General features: G+C 45.4%; 1 protein-coding gene across 2 annotated transcripts in view; it reads left to right on the top strand.

Moving 5' to 3' along the window:
- The window catches only part of LMTK2 (lemur tyrosine kinase 2), a 35,991-nt gene extending 16,181 nt beyond the window's left edge, over positions 1-19,810 (top strand). Inside the window, exons 7-14 of one of the 2 annotated variants that reach the window (XM_081338078.1) lie at positions 4,406-4,539; positions 4,968-5,052; positions 6,423-6,544; positions 7,383-7,532; positions 8,894-11,672; positions 12,832-12,958; positions 13,799-14,047; positions 16,666-19,810. In XM_081338078.1, coding sequence (XP_081194204.1) covers positions 4,406-4,539; positions 4,968-5,052; positions 6,423-6,544; positions 7,383-7,532; positions 8,894-11,672; positions 12,832-12,958; positions 13,799-14,047; positions 16,666-16,694 — 3,675 coding nt within the window. In that variant the 3' untranslated portion in view covers positions 16,695-19,810. Of the gene's footprint in view, positions 1-4,405; positions 4,540-4,967; positions 5,053-6,422; positions 6,545-7,382; positions 7,533-8,893; positions 11,673-12,831; positions 12,959-13,798; positions 14,052-16,665 lie in introns of both variants that reach the window. The other variant, XM_081338079.1, reaches the window with a different exon arrangement.
- The last annotated feature ends 476 nt before the right edge of the window (positions 19,811-20,286 follow it).

Below are 20,286 nucleotides of genomic sequence, written 5' to 3'. Positions count from 1 at the left end.
GCTCTTCTAACACATTTTAAATGCTTTACAATGCGTTTGCATGCAGCCAAAATGTGTTAACAATCATTATTCGGTGAGATGAGAGGACAGTTGCCTTTCCTAGCACAGCCACCCCCTGCCCTTCCAGATTTGGTTTTTTTTATTTATTTATTTACACACACATACCTGTGAAATACATAGATCTCGGCCAGTCTGGCCTCTTTTATGCTAATTCTGTAATAATTTCTTGCATCTCTAGAGATATTCGGTGCTAATTTATGTTTCGCTTAATTTCCTGGCCTCTGAGGAAGGTGACAGCGGTTGTGTAAAATAAACTGGCATCATCTTTTTTTCCCCCCTCCTTCTTCTTGTGAAAAATGCATACTGTTTGGATATGTTTTATTTGCATCTGTGTGTTTTCACAGTTCTGATCATTTCAGCTCGTTTGCAAGCAGCTTTGGCATATTACACCTAAAAAAAACACAGGAACAGCTTCAGAAACAAACGGCAACGATTCCGGACTTTGATCCTCAGGACAAAATCTGATGCAATGAACTTTGCACACACAGGGGGCTGGGAGTCCCATAAGCATACCTGCTGCTCTTTTCATTATGGCTGCTGGAAGAAATTGCTGCCTGTTTTAGTCAAATTCAAGCTTGTCTTGGAAGCAGAGGAACATAATATACAGCAGCTGCGAAAACACTTCCCTGGCTGCAAATATATGAGCTGAGGGTAGCTTCTGTAAGTGAGAAAAAAGAGTGGGAAGTGATGCTAGTGTTAATTTGCATTTGTGCCCCTCAGCCCTGCGGAACACATGCATTTATAGCTACAACTGCACGCAAGAACGTGGGTAAAAGGAGGTGGTAAAACCGTCTTCTGACTTAAGCAGATGAGACCCGGTTACATTGCTACACCATCGCATTCCCGTGTGGCAGCTGGCGTTGGCATTTAGAAGGGGTCGGGAGCAGAATTTTAAAGTGGTAAACCTGGCCTCCTTTGTCAGTATTGGTGGGCCTGTTCTAATTTATTTAGATTCATTGATTTATCTAGATATCAGAGAGAGAAGCAACTTAGAACTCAGGAGGAATTTCCTGGCAATTAACAATTAACCAGTGGAACAACCTGCCTCCAGAAGTTGTGAATGCTCCAACACTGGAGGTTTTTAAGAAGAGACTGGACAGCCATTTGTCTGCAATGGTATAGGGTTTCCTGCCTGAGCAGGGGGTTGGATGTGGGAACGGCCAGAATTTGGTCTCCCAAGAATTTGGCTTTTCACCTTTCAGCCTTTCTGTGCTTTCCTAGTTGGGCCTCTCTGTAGCTTCAGTGAGGCCCAACTAGGAAAGCACGGAAAGGCTGAAAGGTGAAAAGCCAAATTCTTGGGAGACCAAATTCTGGCCGTTCCCACAGTTGGACTAGATGACTATTACTACTTCTTCTTCTTCTTCTTCTTCTTCTTCTTCTTCTTCTTCTTCTTCTTCTTCTTCTTCTTCTTCTTCTTCTTCTTCTTCTTCTTCTTCTTCTTCTTCTTCTTCTTCTTCTTCTTCTTCTTTTCTTCTTCTTCTTCTTCTTCTTCTTCTTCTTTTTCTTCTTTTTCTTCATCATTATTATTATTATATCTGGTGATGATGATATTATCCATTCAGTTGTGTCCCACTCTTGGCAATTCTGTGGGCCTGGTTTTTCCACATGTTCCAGTCTTGCACTGCTTCTTTGAGTTGTTTGACACTCTGGCTGGTATCAGCTTTGATGGTCTCCAGCCACCCATTTTGTTCTTGGACGGCCTGGTTTCCTTTTACCGCGAACTCTCCCAAACAGAATTGTTTTCTCCAGTCAATTCCGCCAAAGGAAGTGAGATGCAGTTTCGTGATTTTGCCTTCCAGTCTGGTCTTATTCTCTTCAGTACTTACTTGTTAGTCCCCATTGCTGTCCAAGAAATAGGCAGGAGCTTTCTCTTGTTTAGCTATTCCAAAATTAAGATTTTTCTGGCCTTTTTTTCTAAGCCAGCAATTGCTCTCTACTCTCCCTTTGTCCAGGATGATTGTGTAGTAAGCTTACACGGTCCCATTTAATCTATAATTAACTAATGGTGTTTTTTTTTCCCCCCCTCTGTCGTCATCGAGGAGGTTACCGCAGGTTAAAAATAGGGTAGTAACCAGTTTAATAGCTGTAATAAATTAGCCGCTGATATGTGGCCCATCCGGCACACCAAATTCCTTGTTGATAGAATGACGAATGGTGAGCGGAGATTTGGATTATAAAGCGGATGTGCTGTTTCAGTTGCCCGGTTAGCTTGCTTGGCAAGCAGGTCTGTGTTGCGGAGGAAGTCTCTGATTTTTAGTCACCTGGGCAGGTGGAAAATTAGCTTTTTGGTCCCTGTTGGTCTGCTCTGCCCCTTTTTTTATTTATTTATTTATTTATTTATTTATTTATTTATTTATTTATTTATTTATTTATTTATTTTAATTCCATTTATATCCCGTCCCTTCTCCGAAGACTCAGGGCGGCTTACAAGCTTAGCAGTAGGCTTCATTCTATGTATATGCCTGCTTATTAGGGCTTTCACACACACACCCAAGCGGCATTATTACAAAGTCAGCTTAATTGCCCCCCCCAACAATCTGGGTCCTCATTTTACCTCCCTCGGAAGGATGGAAGGCTGAGTCAACCTTGAGCCTGGTGGGACTCGAACCTGCACTAATTGCAGGCAGCTGGTGTTACTTTAAGGAGGCATTAGCCCACTGCTCCACCAAGGCTCTTTTGGCTTCTTGTCTTGGATTTTGTCACTTAGGGAAGGTACATTTTTCAAGGGTGAACTCTTAGCTCTCTATACTTGTAGACAGTGCTTTTTTTGTAAAAGAAAAAGGTGCCGGAACTCACACATGTCATACAACCCACCTTGCCTACCCTACAAGGTTCCATTCAAAAAAGGTGCCGGAACGCCGCTCTGAGGGTTCTATGACAAAAAAAGCCCTGCTTGTAGAGATGGGAAGTTTATACTGTAGCTCAGGGGTCCTCAGCCTCCGGTCCATGGACCGGTACCGGGCCGCGGCATGCCAGCAACCGGTCCGCACAAACAAGCAAAGCCCCATCCGCGGGATGTGGGCAGCACACAAAACCACACACCCTCCGGTGTGTGAAGACCTTTTAAGCCTTCAGACAATGAAATATTGACTGAAGTGCTTTTGTGGCTGAAACGCATCGTTGTGTGTCTGTGTGGTAACTTATTTCTCTGGAGCCGGTTCTGATTTCATCTACGGTACATCATGGGTCTTATGACATGTTTAGTATTTACAGTATGCGTTTGTATTTCCCTTTGAAAATATTCCGGAAGACTTGAACTATTATTGACAAACATTGCAAAGCCCAAATGTAAATGCAAAGCCCAATCATCACAACTGGTGCTTCACTTTTCTTATTTATATTTTTTCTCTCTTAATTCCTCACCCTTTTTTTTTTCTCCCAAAGAAGAGTGATGGATATACTTTTTCACCTTCCTACAATTTTAAACCACATGTTTCATATCCGGATGTGAAATTTAACCACTGGATGGCTTTAATCAAGGACCAGCAGGTTTTTGCGTGTGTCTTCTATGGTTACCTTAAGGGATTTGAAATTTAATGACAGTGCGCTGTCTTTATCAGTTTATAACTACTGCTAGTGATGTTGATGGGCAAGTATTTTTTTTAATAAAAAGTTTTATAAAAGTTACAATATAATCCCCAAAACCAACCCACCGAAAACCACCCCCCTCCCCCACCCCCACTTCCCAGAGCTGAGTACAGGGTTACAAATATAATAATCATAATCTAACTAACATTAACAAACTATATAGATAACCAAGTTCATCATGCGCTTTAACTCCCCTTTAACATAAATACACACAAAATAAAAATAGACATAATAATAATAAAAACATAAATTAATATCCATTATTAAACAATACTAATATTAAAAACAATAATACCATATAATTAAAATTAATAAAAATTCCACTATAATAAACTACTAGTAATAATAACAATCTAAAATTTATTCATAGGCTAGATGGAACTTTTTAGTCCCATATTTATTTTGAATATACGGTAATCTACCCATCTTCTCCAGGCCAAAATGTATCTTTCTTGTGAACGATCCTTCAGATAAGCAGACATCTTAGCCATTTCTGCTAAATTTGACACTTTAAACGTCCATTCTTCTATAGTAGGCAAACTATCCTTCTTCCAATATTGCCCTACCAATAACCTTGCAGCTGTTATCAAGTTCAACATCAAGTTAGTTTCTTTAGCATCACAATGTGTAATAACACCCAATAAAAATAGTTGTGGAGTTGATGGGCAAGTATTAAACGATGTGTTTAGTTGCTGTTTTCGTTAAGAGTATCTGGCAGGAGAGGCTGTTTATAACCATCCTCACATTGGTTTTACAGGGTGACCTAAAAACCTATCTCTGCAACGAGCAAGATAACATTAAAGGAGATGCTCAAATAATGCTGCTACAGAGGATGGCCTGTGAGATTGTGGCGGGGCTTGTCACGATGCACAAACACAATTTTGTGCATGGGTAAGTCTTTAAAACCCTGAATGCCACGGTGGTTCTTTTACGTAGTCTTAGCGTAGTCTAGTGTCATGGATAGCTGGGGCATTCTGGGAGTTGAAGTCCAGACTTCCTTAGAGTTGCCAAGTTTGAGAAAGATTGCTCCAGATGGCACTGTTTGCTAAGACCTGACCTAAGATCTCTTGACTCAAAGGATGCTGGCCAAGAAGCAGAAGAACTTAATGTGCAACACAATGCCGATCATTCAGGTTTAAAATAGCGAGACAGATATAATGTCGAATGGCTGTTGCTATGGCACTTTAGAACCAAGCTGGATTTAACGCTGAAATCTAGCCTCACGTTCTGAGAGAGAGGCTTTTCTCATTTCATCTTGTATTGAGATTCCGGTTTTTCTCACTGCGATATTCTTCTGTTGTTACTTTTTTTTTTAACAGAGATTTAGCTTTAAGGAATTGCTTCCTTACATCTGATTTAAATGTCAAAATTGGGGATTACGGAATAGGATTCAGTAGATACAAGGTAAGTCAACCCATTTAGAAGTGCTGAGGTTAAAAACCTGATTTTGACAGAATCGAATTTTTATTCGAAACCCCGTTACTCAGTTGTTGGATGTTACCATGTAATATCCAATACATTTCTATCCCTACCGATACTGACTTGCAAATAATTATTAGAAATTGCCAAGCTACGCTGAAGCGCCTCCGTTCTTCTCTTCCTAATTGGTTTTGCTGACATTGGTCTGTTTTGGGTCTGTGTTGACTCAGGACAACGTAAGGGTGTGTGTTTGTGTGTGTGTGTGTGTGTGTGTGTGTGTGTGCAAATATATCCTCCCACCCCATTCCAATCAATTGGACCCAGCTTAATGAGACTGTTGCATTTTCCTTCAGGGGAGAAAGATTTCCCATACTGCTTACCTCTGAAGACCATATTCCAGAAAATGCTACGAGAATACAGCATGCCCAATAACATTTTTTTTTAACCGAGAGAAGAGAATGTGTGTAGCTCAGGGCTGAACTGTGGGGTCCTTGGTGCTCTCCGAGCTTGGTGGTTTTCTTGCAGATCTTTCATGACCCAACTAGGGAACATCATCAGTGCTAGAAGGGAGTGGGGATTGTGGAGAGATGGAGGAGGAGAACTGTGGGGTCCTTGGTGGTCTCTGAGCTTGGTGGTTTTCTTGCAGATCTTTCATGACCCAACTAGGGAACATCATCAGTGCTAGAAGGGAGACACTGATGATGTTCCCTAGTTGGGTCATGAAACGTCTGCAAGAAAACAGCTAAGTTCAGAGAGCACCAAGGAGCCCACAACATTTTCCTTCTCCTTTTGCTAACTGTTTATAATATTCTTGTGCTGCTCTTTCAGTTCTGGAAAAAAAACAAGGGATTTCTAATTCCTGGGACACTTTTCAATAGTGGAAAATAGACCCAAGGGTGGCGGGTGCAGCTAAACAGGCGGTTAATTCCTTTTGATATGGCCTTCCCTTAAGACAGGGATGCGGTGGCTCAGTGGGTTAGGACGCTGAGCTTGTCGATCAGAAGGTCAGCAGTTTGGCGGGTCGAATCCCGAGTGCCGCGTAGCAGAGTGAGCGCCTGTTACTCGTCCCAGCTTCTGCCCACCTAGCAGTTCGAAAGCACGTAAAAATGCAAGTAGAAAAATAGGGGGACCACTCTGGTGGGAAGGTAACAGTGTTCCGTGCGCCTTTGGTGTCTAGTCATGCTGGCCACATGACCACGGAGACGTCCTCGGACAAGTGCTGGCTCTCCGGCTTTGAAACGGAGATGAGCACCGGCCCCTAGAGAGGGAAACGACCAGCACGCATGTGCGGGGGAACCTTTACCTTTACCTTTTACCTCCCTTAAGACCTACTTTTGAATGTCCTTTCATGCTAGGAAGATTACATTGAAGCAGATGAAAACAAACTCGTGCCCCTTCGATGGACAGCTCCAGAACTAGTGACCAGCTTTCAGGATCGTTTGTTAACAGCAGAACACACAAAATACAGCAATGTCTGGTAGGAAAATGGCCAAGTTATAATTTAAGGGTGGCGGTGGTGGATTCATAGATCGCCAAATCCAACAGTGATTCCATAAGGCGATGTTCGCGGTCTCAGTAACTCTTAATTTATTTGTCGTCTTATTTAACTCTTAATTTATTTGACGATAAAACATTTGCCCAGCTTCTAGATACCGGTAAGCCAAACCAATAAAACCTGCCCCTGTAAACAGAATTCTCCTCCTAAGGACTTTTCATCCAGTCCAACCAATTAAGTCCCCCCCCCCACACACCCCCAGCTGTATTTTAAAACTTAAGACCCTCCCCACTGCAGCCCTTTGTGAAACAGAGAGGCACCACGTGAGTCGGTTCCCAATATTTGTTCCAACCTACTCTTACGCAGTGGCTCAGTGGGTTAGGACGCTGAGCTTGTCGATCAGAAGGTCGGCAGTTTGGCGGGTCGAATCCCGAGTGCCGCGTAGCAGAGTGAGCGCCTGTTACTCGTCCCAGCTTCTGCCAACCTAGCAGTTCGAAAGCACGTAAAAAATGCAAGTAGAAAAATAGGAACCACTACGGTGGGAAGGTAACAGCGTTCCGTGCGCCTTTGGCGTCTAGTCATGCCGGCCACATGACCACGGAGACGTCCTCGGACAAGCGCTGACTCTTCGGCTTTGAAACAGAGATGAGCACCGGCCCCTAGAGTCGGAAACGACTGGCACACATGTGCGGGGGAACCTTTACCTTTTACTCTTAAGTAGCAATTCCTCCGAAGGTCTGAACAACCAGGGTCCAAAAAACTGGGATTCCACGAGCCCTGTCGTGGACTGACATCTTACTGAAGCCTCCTCTTTCTGCAGGGCCCTGGGAGTGACACTCTGGGAACTTTTCAGTGGCGCCACGAAGCCTTATTCTGAGCTCTCTGACCAGGAGGTTTTGACCCAGGTCATCAAAGAAAAACAGACCAAGCTGTCGGAACCACCGCTTGAGCAGCCCTACGCCGACCGATGGTAAAAACGCCACATTTTTTTTAAACTTTCAGTCGAGCTCTGTTATAAAATAAAGATTTTCAGTCTGGTTCAAAAAGCTTGAAGCGTTTTGTTAGCCTACAAATGATGGGGGGAGGGGGAGGGAAGAAAGGAAAGGAAAGAGGAAGGAAGGAAGGAAAAGAGGGAGGGAGGGAAGGAAATAAAGTGGAAGGAAGGAAGAAAAGGGAGGGAGGGAAGGAAGGAAAGGAGAGGGAAGGAGAGAAGAAGGAAGGAAAGAAAATAGAGGGAAGGAGAGAAGGAAGGAAAGAGAAAGAGGGAAGGAGAGAAGGAAGGAAGGAAAGGAGAGGGAAGGAGAGAAGAAGGAAGGAAAGAGGGAAGGAGAGAAGGAAGGAAAGGAGAGGGAAGAGGAAGGAAATTAAGTAAAGGAGGGAAGGAAGGAAGGAAAGAGGGAAGGAGAGAAGAAGGAAGGAAAGAAAGTAGAGGGAAGGAGAGAGGAAGGAAGGAAAGAGAAGGAGAGAAGGAAGGAAAGGAGACGGAAGGAGAGAGGAAGGAAAGAGTAAAGGAGGGAAGGAAGGAAGGAAAGAGGGAAGGAGAAGAAGGAAGGAAAGAAAGTAGAGGGAAGGAGAGAGGAAGGAAGGAAAGGAGAGGGAAGGAGAGAAGAAGGAAGGAAAGAGAAGGAGAGAAGGAAGGAAAGGAGAGGGAAGGAAAGAGGAAGGAAAGAGTAAAGGAGGGAAGGAAGGAAGGAAAGAGGGAAGGAGAAGAAGGAAGGAAAGAAAGTAGAGGGAAGGAGAGAAGGAAGGAAAGAGAAAGAGGGAAGGAGAGAAGGAAGGAAGGAAAGGAGAGGGAAGGAGAGAAGAAGGAAGGAAAGAGAAAGGGAAGGAGAGAAGGAAGGAAAGGAGAGGGAAGGAGAGAGGAAGGAAATTAAGTAAAGGAGGGAAGGAAGGAAAGAGGGAAGGAGAGAAGAAGGAAGGAAAGAAAGTAGAGGGAAGGAGAGAGGAAGGAAGGAAGAAGAGGGAGGGAGGGAGGGAAGAAAGGAAAGTAGAGTGAAGGAGAAGAAAGGAAAGAGAGGGAAGGAGAGAAGGGAGAAAAGGAGGGAAGGAGAGAAAGTAGAGTGAAGGAGAGAAGAAGGAAGGAAATAGAAAGGAAAGGAGGGAAGGAAGTAAAGGAGGGAAGGAGCTGAGATAAGGGTCATTTGTGGATTGTCTCCCTGAGGTTCAAGTTGTTCTCTGGCTTGTAATTTCTAAAGCTAGTTCAACAATAAAAACTTTCCAGCTAAGATCATTTTGAAAAGCGAGGTTACTTTAAAAACACGGCCAAAGAACTGCGCTTGCCCTGGCGTAGTGCCCTTGTCACAAACCGTACCTGAACTCTTATCCCAACAGGTACGAAGTTCTGCAGTTCTGCTGGCTGTCTCCAGACAAGCGAGCCACGGCCGAGGAAGTCCATAAGCTTCTAGTCTGTCTCTGCACGCAAAACCAGAGGGACTCCGTCATCGATCCAGAACAGTGGGACGAACTCAAGCTGAACGTTTCAAACCGAGAACCTTTGGGGAGCTCCGCCTTCCCGATCCTGGATCGTTTCGCCGGCAGCCGATTTGGTCGCGAGATGGAAGAGGTCCTGACGGTAACCCAGACGAGCCGAGGACTCAACTTTGAGTACATCTGGGAGGCAGCCAAACATGACCACTTTGAGTGCAACCTGTCCAACCCCGTCGACAGGAAGACTTACACAAACATGTTCTTCCCGGTGGAAGTGTTTGAGAACACGCTGACCGAGCAAGGGCCCGGCGCTCAGGTTGAAAGCGGGCAGGAAGTTTCCCTGCTGGTGCCTGGAGAACTTCCTGTGTTTAACGCCCGCAAGCCCTCTGTTGGAAGCGATTATTACATCCAGTTAGAAGAAAAGATTGCAGGCCGCGGTAGCCTCAACTTTGACCACCAGGTGGCTGAATTGACAACCGAAGTGGACAATTCTGAAGTTCTGAAGGGCAAAAACGGTCACGTTGTGCTTCTGGAACACTTTGCTGCCGAATCTACCACAGATGAGGATATCTTCTGTAATCATCATACAGATCCCAAGGAAGAGAATTTGCACAGGGTTGGCCCGGTTGACCCTTCCCCATATGGCGGCGTTGACAAAAATGAACCATTGGCAAACGGGCTGGGTGGACTTGGCTTCGCTGATATAAATGATATCCGTCTGGAGCTGCGGGCGATGGCATTCTCAGATCCTGAGGGATCTACCCGTGGCCTGCCCAAGAAGGAAAGCTCCCCGCCTGCTTCTCAAAATGAAGTTGATTGCTCGCAGGAAGATACCCCGCAGGAATCTGAACTTAGCCAGCTGACTTTGGAGGAGCTCTCTGACAACTTCCTGTTTCTTCAGGAGAAGAAACTATTCACGCAGACGGCGAGGAACGAAAAGGGCAGCGATCTCGGTAGAGCACCTGACCCAACGGATAAACCAGACCCGCCAAATGCGAGCTCTTTGGGAGTTGAAGGTAACATGAGTGGGAAAGTTCATGACACTGAAAAGGACTTTCTTGGGCGAATAGGGGCACTTCCCGGTCCCCCTGTGGTCGACAAGCAGCTGCTGTTCTCGTTTTCCAGCCCTGAGACAAGTCCTCCTCAGCGAGTAGTTGGAGATAATTCTACCCAGAGTCCTCCTGCTTCTTGCATCGGAATGAAAGAAGTCCCTGAGTTTGGTTCAACCGATCTCCAATCCACCCAGGTCAAAAACCGGACCGATGGCATCAGCTCATGTCCTGGTGTCACCCTCAATGCTCAAGAAGAAAGAGAGGAAAATAATCAGGAGCCTAAACACTGCAGCAGCTCCTGGGAGCTGAGCCACGAAATAATCCCAAAGAAATCTGAGCACGAGAACGCCGATGTTCTAAAGGGAAGTGGTAGAACTTCTCAAGTTCAAAGATCTGACAGAGAAGGTCTTCTCCCCACCGATCGTATCAGTCATGACAGTCTACTGGAAGACAGTTCCTCGGGGTCAACCCCAAGCCTGGGACAACTGGTAGATACCCCGGACTCGTTTGAGACGTTAGACATTCATGAAGGCTTAGTATCCTTTGAACCAGAGAGCCCTCAGAAATGTTTGCCCCCCGATAAACCCGCCGACAGCGGCTACGAAACTGAAAATCTAGAATCTCCCGAATGGACGTCACACCTTCTGGGCACCAATTCTAGTGAATCGGCTTTATCTAGCGCAGGCGGAGATCTTTTGCAGGGGAACCCCGTGATCGTCGTGTCGGCAGAGGTAAATTCTTACGCCGACCCGAGCAAGGTGGATCATTTTGAAACAACTCAAACAGTCCTGGAGGGCAGCCATAATTCATACAGAGATTCGGCCTATTTCTCCGATAACGATTCGGAGGTAGATAAGAAACCAGAGGTCACGAATCCATCCCCAAAGCCAACAGTGTTGGCCAAGCACCACCCGGATTCCTTCGAAGTGGAAAACGCTGGGAATGCAGAAAATCCTTTAAGCGGCAACGAAGTAGCTAATTGTCAGTTCATCCATGACTTGACCTCGCCGTTGGATGTGGGTGGAGAAGAGCACGAGTCTGATGAAAGAAAACAGGCGCGGCTTCAGAAAACCGAGGACACAACTTTGTTGCCCCGGCTCCCTGACCTAGAACACCCCGATGAAGATGAAACAAATGAGGCTGTCCCTAAAAGTGTCTCCTGCACGGGCACCAGCACAGCCGATTTTTTCCCCGAGGGTGACCTGAAGCTCACGCCCACCTTGTACGGTGCTCCGGAAATCTTTGAAACGTCCATTTTGGCTCATCTCGAAGGCCACAAGTTGAAAGAACCAGACGTTGAAGGAAAATACCTCGGCAAACTTGACGTTTCTGGGATGCTGGATCTCTCCTTAGATGAAGAGGACGCCGACGAGGAGGATGGAAACAGCGACGATTCAGAGGACGACATGAAGACCTTCCATCTCCAGGGACTGAGCTCCGACAGCGATGAGGATGTCGTGACGCATCAAGTGCCGGAGGTCATTAGCAACGTCGACGATGGGAAGCACCTGAGAAGCTTGCTGAAGCAGCCGAAGCAGCACGAGGGGAATCATTCTACCGAAGCCTTTCGGAAGAATGGGAAAAAAGCAGTAACGTTCTTTGATGATGTCACTTTATATCTTTTCGATCAGGTATCTTTTTCCCCTCAACCTTCATTCTTTCAGAATAGACTCTTCTTTAAAAAAATGGTTATTTCCTTTTCTGCCTAGGTAAGGCAGAAAGAAGCCTTTGTCCTGTGTAAAGAAGACAGATTAGACTCTAACCTTAGCTGGCAACCGCTGTCTGTGCCCACGTAGAGGGGCACACTCAAGGGCCACGTCACTAGCCTGGCTTGGTGTGAGACCCCGGTACAGTCAGTGACGCGGTTCACATCCCTCAAAAGAGACAGCGAGAAAGGACGGGAGATGTGAAGGCAGCAAAGTGGGGCCATCTTGGGGAAAGCATTTTTTTAAAGTATTTTAAAGATTCCGCTGTTTCTACAAAAACCTTTGTTTCCCCGAAGAGACTTGAAAAGCCGTGTCTTGCTGCGTGATTAAAATTGCAGGTAGTCCTCAACTTAACGGCCATAGCTCAAAATTCCCGTTGCTAAAGCAAGGCAGTTTTTTTATTTTTTTTATTTTAATTCCATTTATATCCCACCCTTCTCCGAAGACTCAGGGCGGCTTACAAGCTTAGCAGTAGCCTTCATTCTATGTATATGCCTGCTTATTAGGGCTTTCACACACCCCCCCCAAGTGGCATTATTACAAAGTCAGCTTAATTGCCCCCAACAATCTGGGTCCTCATTTTACCTACCTCGGAAGGATGGAAGGCTGAGTCAACCTTGAGCCTGGTGGGACTCGAACCTGCACTAATTGCAGGCAGCTGGTGTTACTTAAGGAGGCATTAGCCCACTGCTCCACCAAAGGCTGTGAGGGTTGCCCCGTTTAAGTGAGGGTTGCCCCGTTTTGCAACCTTTCTTGCCACCGTTGTTAGGCGAGTCACTGCACTTGTTAAATTAGTAACAGTTGAATTTGCCTTCCCCATTCGACTTTGCTTATCTGTGTGTGTGTTTGTGGGTGTGTGTGTCACAAAAGGGATCACGTGATCCCGAGACACTTCAACCGTCATACATCCATGCCAGTTGCCAAGCGTTTGATTTTGGATCATGTGACCCCAGAGGTTGCTATAACGCTTGTGTGAAAAAAGTCGCCTTTTTCAGGGCCTTTTTGTCCCTTTGGTTACTAAACAAGCTACCTGTGAGAAGCTAGCTGCGTGTTGTTGTTGTTGTTTTCATCCTTTTTTTTTTAGGAAATGCCAACCAAAGAACTCGGAAAGCGTATTGCCGAATCCAACTCCAATCACACTCCTGCCCTGGCTGCCAGTTTTGGTTACTTGAATAAATTCACCAGTTCAGAAAGCTCCACGGACGAAGAAGGTACCCATTTGGCTTGTCTTGGTGGTTGTTGTTGTTGTTGTTAGCTGCAAAGTCGTGTCTGACCCATCGCGACCCCATGGACAACGTTCCTCCGGGCCTTCCTGTCCTCTACCATCTTCTGGAGTCCATTTAAGCTCACGCCTCCTGCTTCAGTGACTCCATCCAGCCACCTCATTCTCTGTCGTCCCCTTCTTCTCTTGCCCTCAATCTTCCCCAGCATTAGGCTCTTCTCCAGTGAGTCCTTCCTTCTCATTATCTTGGTTATGAAGATAAAAATAGGTCCCCTAGCCAGAAAAACCCTAGGTTTTGGAATTGCCAGCTAACGCCGTTCCTCTTAACATCCGCAAGAGGTTTGTTTTCCAGGGAAATTTCTCCAAACCTCCGTTTTTTTTCCAGGCAGGCAGATCTCGCTTCATCACATCCACGCAAGCCTTGCCTTTTCTTTTTTTTAAACTGTTTTGTCCCCTTATCTGACAATTCCAAAATCCATGAAAATAACATGCACCGTCTGGGAAGGGTGCTGCCAATAAGTTTACTTTGCACGCAGAAGGCTAAACGGTTGGTTGGGAACCCCTGTTTAATCAGGGCATTTTTAAAACCAGGTGACCCCACAGAGGAGAATTATTTATAGCTCGGGGTTTGAAACGAGGGGGTCCTTGGATGCTCTCTGAGCCTGGTGGTTTTCTCGCAGACATTTCGTGACTCAGCTAGGTAACATCACCAGTGCTAGGACGATGCTGTCCTGGATCGAGAAGAACCACGGCTTTCGATGAGTTTCCATGGACCTCAGATGTCCCTCTTCTTCTGTCTGAAATGTCCCTCTGGTCTGCTTTCTCCCAGGAGGTTTCGAGTGGGACGATGACTTCCCTTCTCCCGGGCCCTCCGTGATTTTAAAGGCCGCCAGCACCCTCATCAGCTCCAAGTCTTCCTCTCTTCAGACCTCGAAGTACCTCTCTCCTCCACCGCCCCCCCGGAGCCCCGAGCAGGACTGGTTCCGCCCTTCCCCTTACTCCAGGTTCTCTATCTCGCCGGCAAACATGGCCAGCTTTTCGCTCACTCACCTCACAGACTCGGATATCGAACAGGGAGGCGAGTATTTTCTTTCGGCCCGTGAATCTGGCCGCTCTTACAAGCCGTTGTCCCCAGGGTGCTTATTCCAAAGGCAGCTGGACGTTTTGTTTTTCCTGGCGGACGTTCCGCATCTCATACCCAAGGAGCTTCTTCAGTTCTTGAATAAGAAGCGAAACATCTTCAAGGAAAAACAAAAGTCCAGCTGCCTTTGGGAAAAGCACCTTTGGATCTATCTATCTATATCTATCTATCTATACCTTTCTATCTATCTCTATCTATCTATCTATCTATCTATCTATCTATCTATCTATCTATCTATCATCTATCTATCTATCTATCTATCTATCTATCTCTATATCTATCTATATCTTTATATTTATCTATCTTTATATCTATCTAGATAGAGATAGATAGGTATAGATATAGATATATAATTTTACAATCAAATATTTAACAAAGCAACGTGTTGTCTGGATCAATCAATAATTCAGCGATATACATAAATCTTTAGCATAAGTCTAATATTACAACCTCAAGTATTTCCCCTCTTTTTCCAGTAGTACATGTTTTCCCATATGGGCAAATACAATTATTATTATTATTATTATTATTATCAACTGAATAAAAACATCTTTGTTGCGTTTATCAATACTTTCAGTTTCTAAACAATACATATCTTAATTGCATTTGCACTTCATATCCTTATATTCCGTCAACGTCCCGTTATTGCTGTAGGTTTAACGAAGCCGGTCTCCAGCTGCTTCTTGGTCGCTGCCCCCCCCCTCCTTTGAACACTTTATCCTAGATTTTGGGGTCCCTCCTCTGACAGACACCTGGCTTTGAGGAAGGTTATACTATCCCAAATAGAAATAGAACAGAGAAAGGAGGCAGCAGCAAGCCAGTAGGCTCACCAGATCATTTTCCTGCTAATGTTCTGGAAGAATGAAATCCCGGGGCTTTTGTCCACCGCAGAAAGAGTCCATTTCACATAAGTAGTGTATGACAGGTCAGCTGGGTTGCAAATAGACGTCCAAGCTTATAAACATTGCTGGACCTGCTTTGCAAATGGGGGAAAAGCTGCTATTGTTACAATAGATAATAATAATAATAATAATAATAATAATAATAATAATAATAATAATAATAATAATAATAATAATAATAATAATAATAATGTTGGAAGGGACCTTGGAGGTCATCTAGTCCAACCCCCTGCTCAGGCAGGAAACCCTATACCATTTCAGACAAATGGCTGTCCAGTCTCTTCTTAATAACTTCCAGGGTTGGAGCATTCACCACTTCTGGAGGCAAGGAGTTCCACTGGTTAATTGTTCTAACTGTCAGGAAGTTTGCCAGTGTTCAACTAGGGAGCATAATACACATTTTTGTTTTTTTGTCTTTTTCTTTAAATTTAATTTTTTTTCAGCGTTTTTGTTTAGTTTTGTTTGTCACTCGTTTCTTTTCTTTTGGATTTTAATTTTTCGAACAAAATAATTTTTTAAAAAAAGAGTCCTAGCCTGCTTTTAAAACACGAGTCTGTACTTGCTCTCAGTTGTAACTCCTACCAGTCCCACTTAGCGCTACCAAGATGTTTGCAACTGGGATCCAGCCTGATCTTGAGAGCTACTCAGCGATCAAGCAGGTTCTTCGTTGCCCCCATTTTCATTTTCATTTTTATTTTTTAAAACAATGGAACTGGGACACATTTTTGTACTGTGCCAGTGGCCTGGTACTGAGTGTTTGGGTACGCACTCCGATTCCCTAGAGAAACACTGTTTGCGCTTGGCGAAGGGGCTGATTAGATAAGCCGCGTCGCTGGCTGTAGCCGGTAAGTCCAGCGTTCGAGATAGGGCAGCTTTCTTTGATATCCCCCAGCAGTGACATTGAAGCGTGCGATTTAGACAGTTGTGCTTGGGAGACTTGCAGGTGTGCCCACCTTGCGGATTTTGTAACAAGAAGAGGGAGAACACCGCCTTGAACATCAGACTGCCCCTTGCAAAGAACTAGGGGTGGGGGGGGGAAACCTGGTTCCAACCCTTGAGGAAACTATTACACCATCCCTATGGGGTGGCTACCTTCAGCACACCTTTTGCCTAGGGAATTTTAAAGATTCTCCCCCTTTCGTTTCAGTGGAGTCAGTCAGCTACAAATTGCCCCAACAAATTTAGGCCTAAAAAAAATTATATATCTGCAGAGTTTAAACCGGTGTTTATTGACCTTGGCCACTTTTAAGACGTGTGGACTTCAACCCCCAGAACTCCCCAGCCAGTGCAAGCTGATGACGTACTTAAACTCTGCCCCCAAACTCTGCCTGCTTTTCTGCAGAGAGCCAATAGATGGCCTAAGAGGGCTACAGAAAGAATCAAGGCTGCCATCTAGTGGCAACCCCAGATACTTTTTGGTAGCCTTCTGTTAAAGGCAATTCCGTCCAACTAAAAGAGACAATATAGCTTTTGGGGTTGAATTGTGAGGTCCTTCGTGCTCTCTGAGCTTGGCTGGGGAATTCTGGGGAGTTGGAATCCACCCATCTTAAAAGCCACCCTAGTTGAGAAACGCTGGTTTGGGGGGGGGTGTTTCTTTCCACAAGCAGACCCTCCCAAGCGTTTGTAATTGCAATAACTTTGTTTCCTCAACAGGGAGCAGTGAAGATGGAGAGAAAGATTAAGAACCGATTAAGCTGTCGGTCTGTCCCGGCGATTGTGGGGGGCACACCCCTCCGCTTTGGACGAAGAGCCGCTTAAAAGATAAAAAGTTTCGCCTGAAAACCGGCTCAAGCCGTGCAGTCCAATCACCGATAAGACGACTGAGAGATCACGCCGTCAGAAGCAGAATTTGGAGTGGATGTATTTCACAGCGTCCTTTTTTTCTTTTTTCTTTTGGGAAACCAGCGCATTTTGCATTTCCTCTTTAAAAAAATCATCCTCATCATCATCAAAAAAAGAGACCTCCCTATTGCTAGCTCTCTCTCAGTACTTGAAATATCCTCCAGAGAGGATTTGTACCACAGTGACGTTCTGGTTTATATATAGGATTGTAATATACTTCTTTTTTTTTTTTCCCCGGAGGGTGGGGGTGCAACCATGTATTATCTGTGCGAACGTGTAAAATTGTATATAGTCGAGCTGCAGAGAACGACATTCCTCGATCGGGCTGAGAGCTGTTGTGTAGCCAGCCATATTTTGCGGGTTTTTGCTCCTCGCTTAGCTGTTAGGCGTGCTAGTTGGTGTCCTTGCCAAGTCCCTTTGCATTGTACAAAGCATTCTGGACCAGTGGGAATTGTAGTACTGGCTTATTTAAATTGGTTCCATTTTACTCTTGTGCCTCTTTCCACACAATCCTCTTGTCAGAGAATACAGAACTTCTTGTTGTCTTTTTTCTTTCTTTTTTTTTCTTTTAAGGATTTCTGCCACTTTTTATGCGCTGCTCCTGTTTCTAAAAGGGCGGCTCGCTTGGAGATGAAAAGGAACATGATTCTCACTTGCAATTAACGGGGGGGTTGGTGGATTGACCTGTTTTTATTTGTAGTTGGTTAAAAATGGTGGTGGCGACGGTGACGGCCTACTGGTTTTGGGGTTTTCCTTGTGTGTGGGGTTTCTTTTTATTTTATTTTTTGGTAAGGTCAATTGTCTGGGATTTTGTCGGATGTGCGTGTTTGCGGTACGCCCGTCCAAACGATCTCCTTGGTTACAGGACAACTTCTAGAATTCTCCATGTCAACTTTTAAGGATCCGTCGGCAGTTCTGGTCGCAGTCTTGATAGGAGATTGTTTCACTTTTCTGCCATTCGTGATCTTTCTTTTTGAAGTCAGGTACTTGTCCAAAAAAAAAGAAAAAAAAAGATGCTCGGGCTCCTTGATCTTCTTGGTTCTCAAGCATGAGTGTGAATCACAACAACCTTCAGTAGATCTTTGGCTTTTCAAGGACTGATGTGAAGGAGGCTTCCCGTAGGTTCTCTCCCCTATGAGTTCTCCCAATAATGGTCCCAAGATTTTTAAGGCTGCAGCTTATGGGCTAAATAGGCAGCAGTTCATTCAACCCAGTTGTTCTAGCCCTGCTTCGGGGATCTTTTCTTGAGCTCCATCAACTTTGTGCACGCCTTTCTGAACGCTCCTAAAACAGGAGAAGGCCGACTGCGACAAGCACGGCTTTAGTTCCGCGTTACGTAGGCAGGCTTCTCGGCAGCAGAACAGTTCTCGCTCTTTCGCTCTCTTCCAAGCTTTATTCTCCTTCGAGAAACGAGCATTTGTGCCGTTTTGTGTTATTTTGCGCTCACAGCTCGGCAGAGGAAGAACGTGCTTGCCGCCTACTTGTAAAGCTGTTGGGTCGTCCTACAAAGCTTATGAATTTTTGAGAACTTCTCAGAGAGTGAAAAAATAAATAAATACTGTAGGGTCAGACAGAAACGTGGGTGTTTTTAACCCTTCAGGTGGATTAGTATCTTGGAAGCTACGTGAAGGATAGCAAAGGTCATGCATGAAATAGATAAGCATCTAAAGAATTCCGAAAAACAGTAGCATCCTGAGAAGTGCTTTTTGCTTCTGGGGTTCAGCTTCAGCACCTGCCAAGGTGCTCTGCTCTTACGGGGTGGCCCTTGACAGATCCAACATCTCCTCCTTGACTGACAGCCTCGGGTCTGGCCATCTCCGCTCTTTGAGAACCTGGCGGTCTGAAGGGAGGCCTCTCCTAAGGATCGTATGTAGGGAAGTCAAAACTGATCGTTCACAACTCTTGTGTTGGGTCGCAGCGCTGGCTAGGCCCTTGACCTTGTGTGTTAGGACTTTGGATGTTGTCTGTGTGCAGCTGTCCCCAGGCACACGCTTCGAACAACGTTAGATCAACATTAGATCAAGGCAGAAGACATCTTAATGGCGAAGGCCAGTTGGTAGAATTGAGCGAAATGGACCTTAGCATTCCTTCGTTTTGGACTCTTGCATTTGACCCAACGTGCATTCGACATTGCGGAGTTTCTGGGGCATCTTCCTGTTGCCTTGCCCCTCCCCTCCCTTCACTTCACTTTAATCCTACGTCTAAACCTCAATCCGAATTGCAAAGTCCTCTTTCTGGACAAGCCTGGGGCAACCTCTGTCTCACTGAAAAGGCCGAGTTTCAGGTTACACCACTGCCCCAGGCTGCGCCAGAAATCCTTTCCGTGTGGTTGAAATATACGTGCGTCTCTTTAGGTATTCAAGCTTTTAAAATTAAAGTACGAGCCATTGAAAGTCCTACATTAGTTTGTTTTTTTAGCTGAGGTGGTAACCTCAGCTTCCCAAATCCGGCCCAGATGGTCCAAGTTTCTTAAGAGACTCCCTAAAAGATTGATTTATGTATCTTCCTAAACAGATTATATATCTTTTCCTTGAGTCGAGGTTCCTGAATAATAATTATTATTTTTGCACTATTAATTTCCCTGGCGATCTGGCCTGGTTTGGAGAATTGGAGCAAGTTTGGTGCATTGCTTAGAAGAAGAAGAAGTTCTAGCTGGCGTTATTTCTCTATTCTGCAGCCTCGTTTCTATCCAAGCTTGCAGATGGCTCCTCGTGGCCTGTGGATGCCTTAGTGGGTCAACCGTGGTCCTCCTGCTCTAGACATAAAAGAGTTGTTACTTCTCTTCCTGGCACCCCAGCTCGGAACCACCTTCGGTCTGCGACCCGTTCATTTGAAGAGCTGAACCACTTTAGCGTAGGTCCCTGTGTGGGTCTGCATCAGGGGTCTTCAAACCTGGCCCTTTTATGACTTGCGGACTTCAACTCCCAGAATTCCTCAGCCAGCGGACGCTGGTTGTATGCAGATTTTGTTTTTTCTTTGCGGACGCTGGCTGAGGAATTCTGGGAGTTGAAGTCCGCAAGTCATAAAAGGGGCCAGGTTTGAAGACCCCAGCTCTACATACACGCGTGTGTATGTACCAGTATGGAGGCAATTGACCGAGGACGCTTTCCTGTTGTGATATCCAGCCCTTTTGAAGGCAGCTGAGCCTCGCCAGATGTTCCCAGCGGCCCCAACAGTCCGCTTGGTCCTAGCTTCTGAGGTTCTTCCCGACAACCAAGAGGTTATTCGGGCAGCACGTGCCGGTGGTGGCCCTTTGCACTAAAAAAAGAATGCGTGTGTGTCCGGAGTTCAGGAGCATGGCAAGCAGGCCTTTTGTTGGGAGTCACTTGAAAGGAAGAAGCAGCGTCAAGCCGGGTGTCTTGACACACTTCTCTTACCTAGGAGAATGCTTTGTTTGCGGTCGAGCTGCCGTTTGAGCCGTGCGTAAGCACG

Source organism: Vipera berus (genome assembly GCF_964194415.1).
Source record: "Vipera berus genome assembly, chromosome: 13".
Classification (NCBI taxonomy): Eukaryota; Metazoa; Chordata; class Lepidosauria; order Squamata; family Viperidae; genus Vipera; species Vipera berus.
This window is presented reverse-complemented; position numbering and strand designations above follow the sequence as displayed.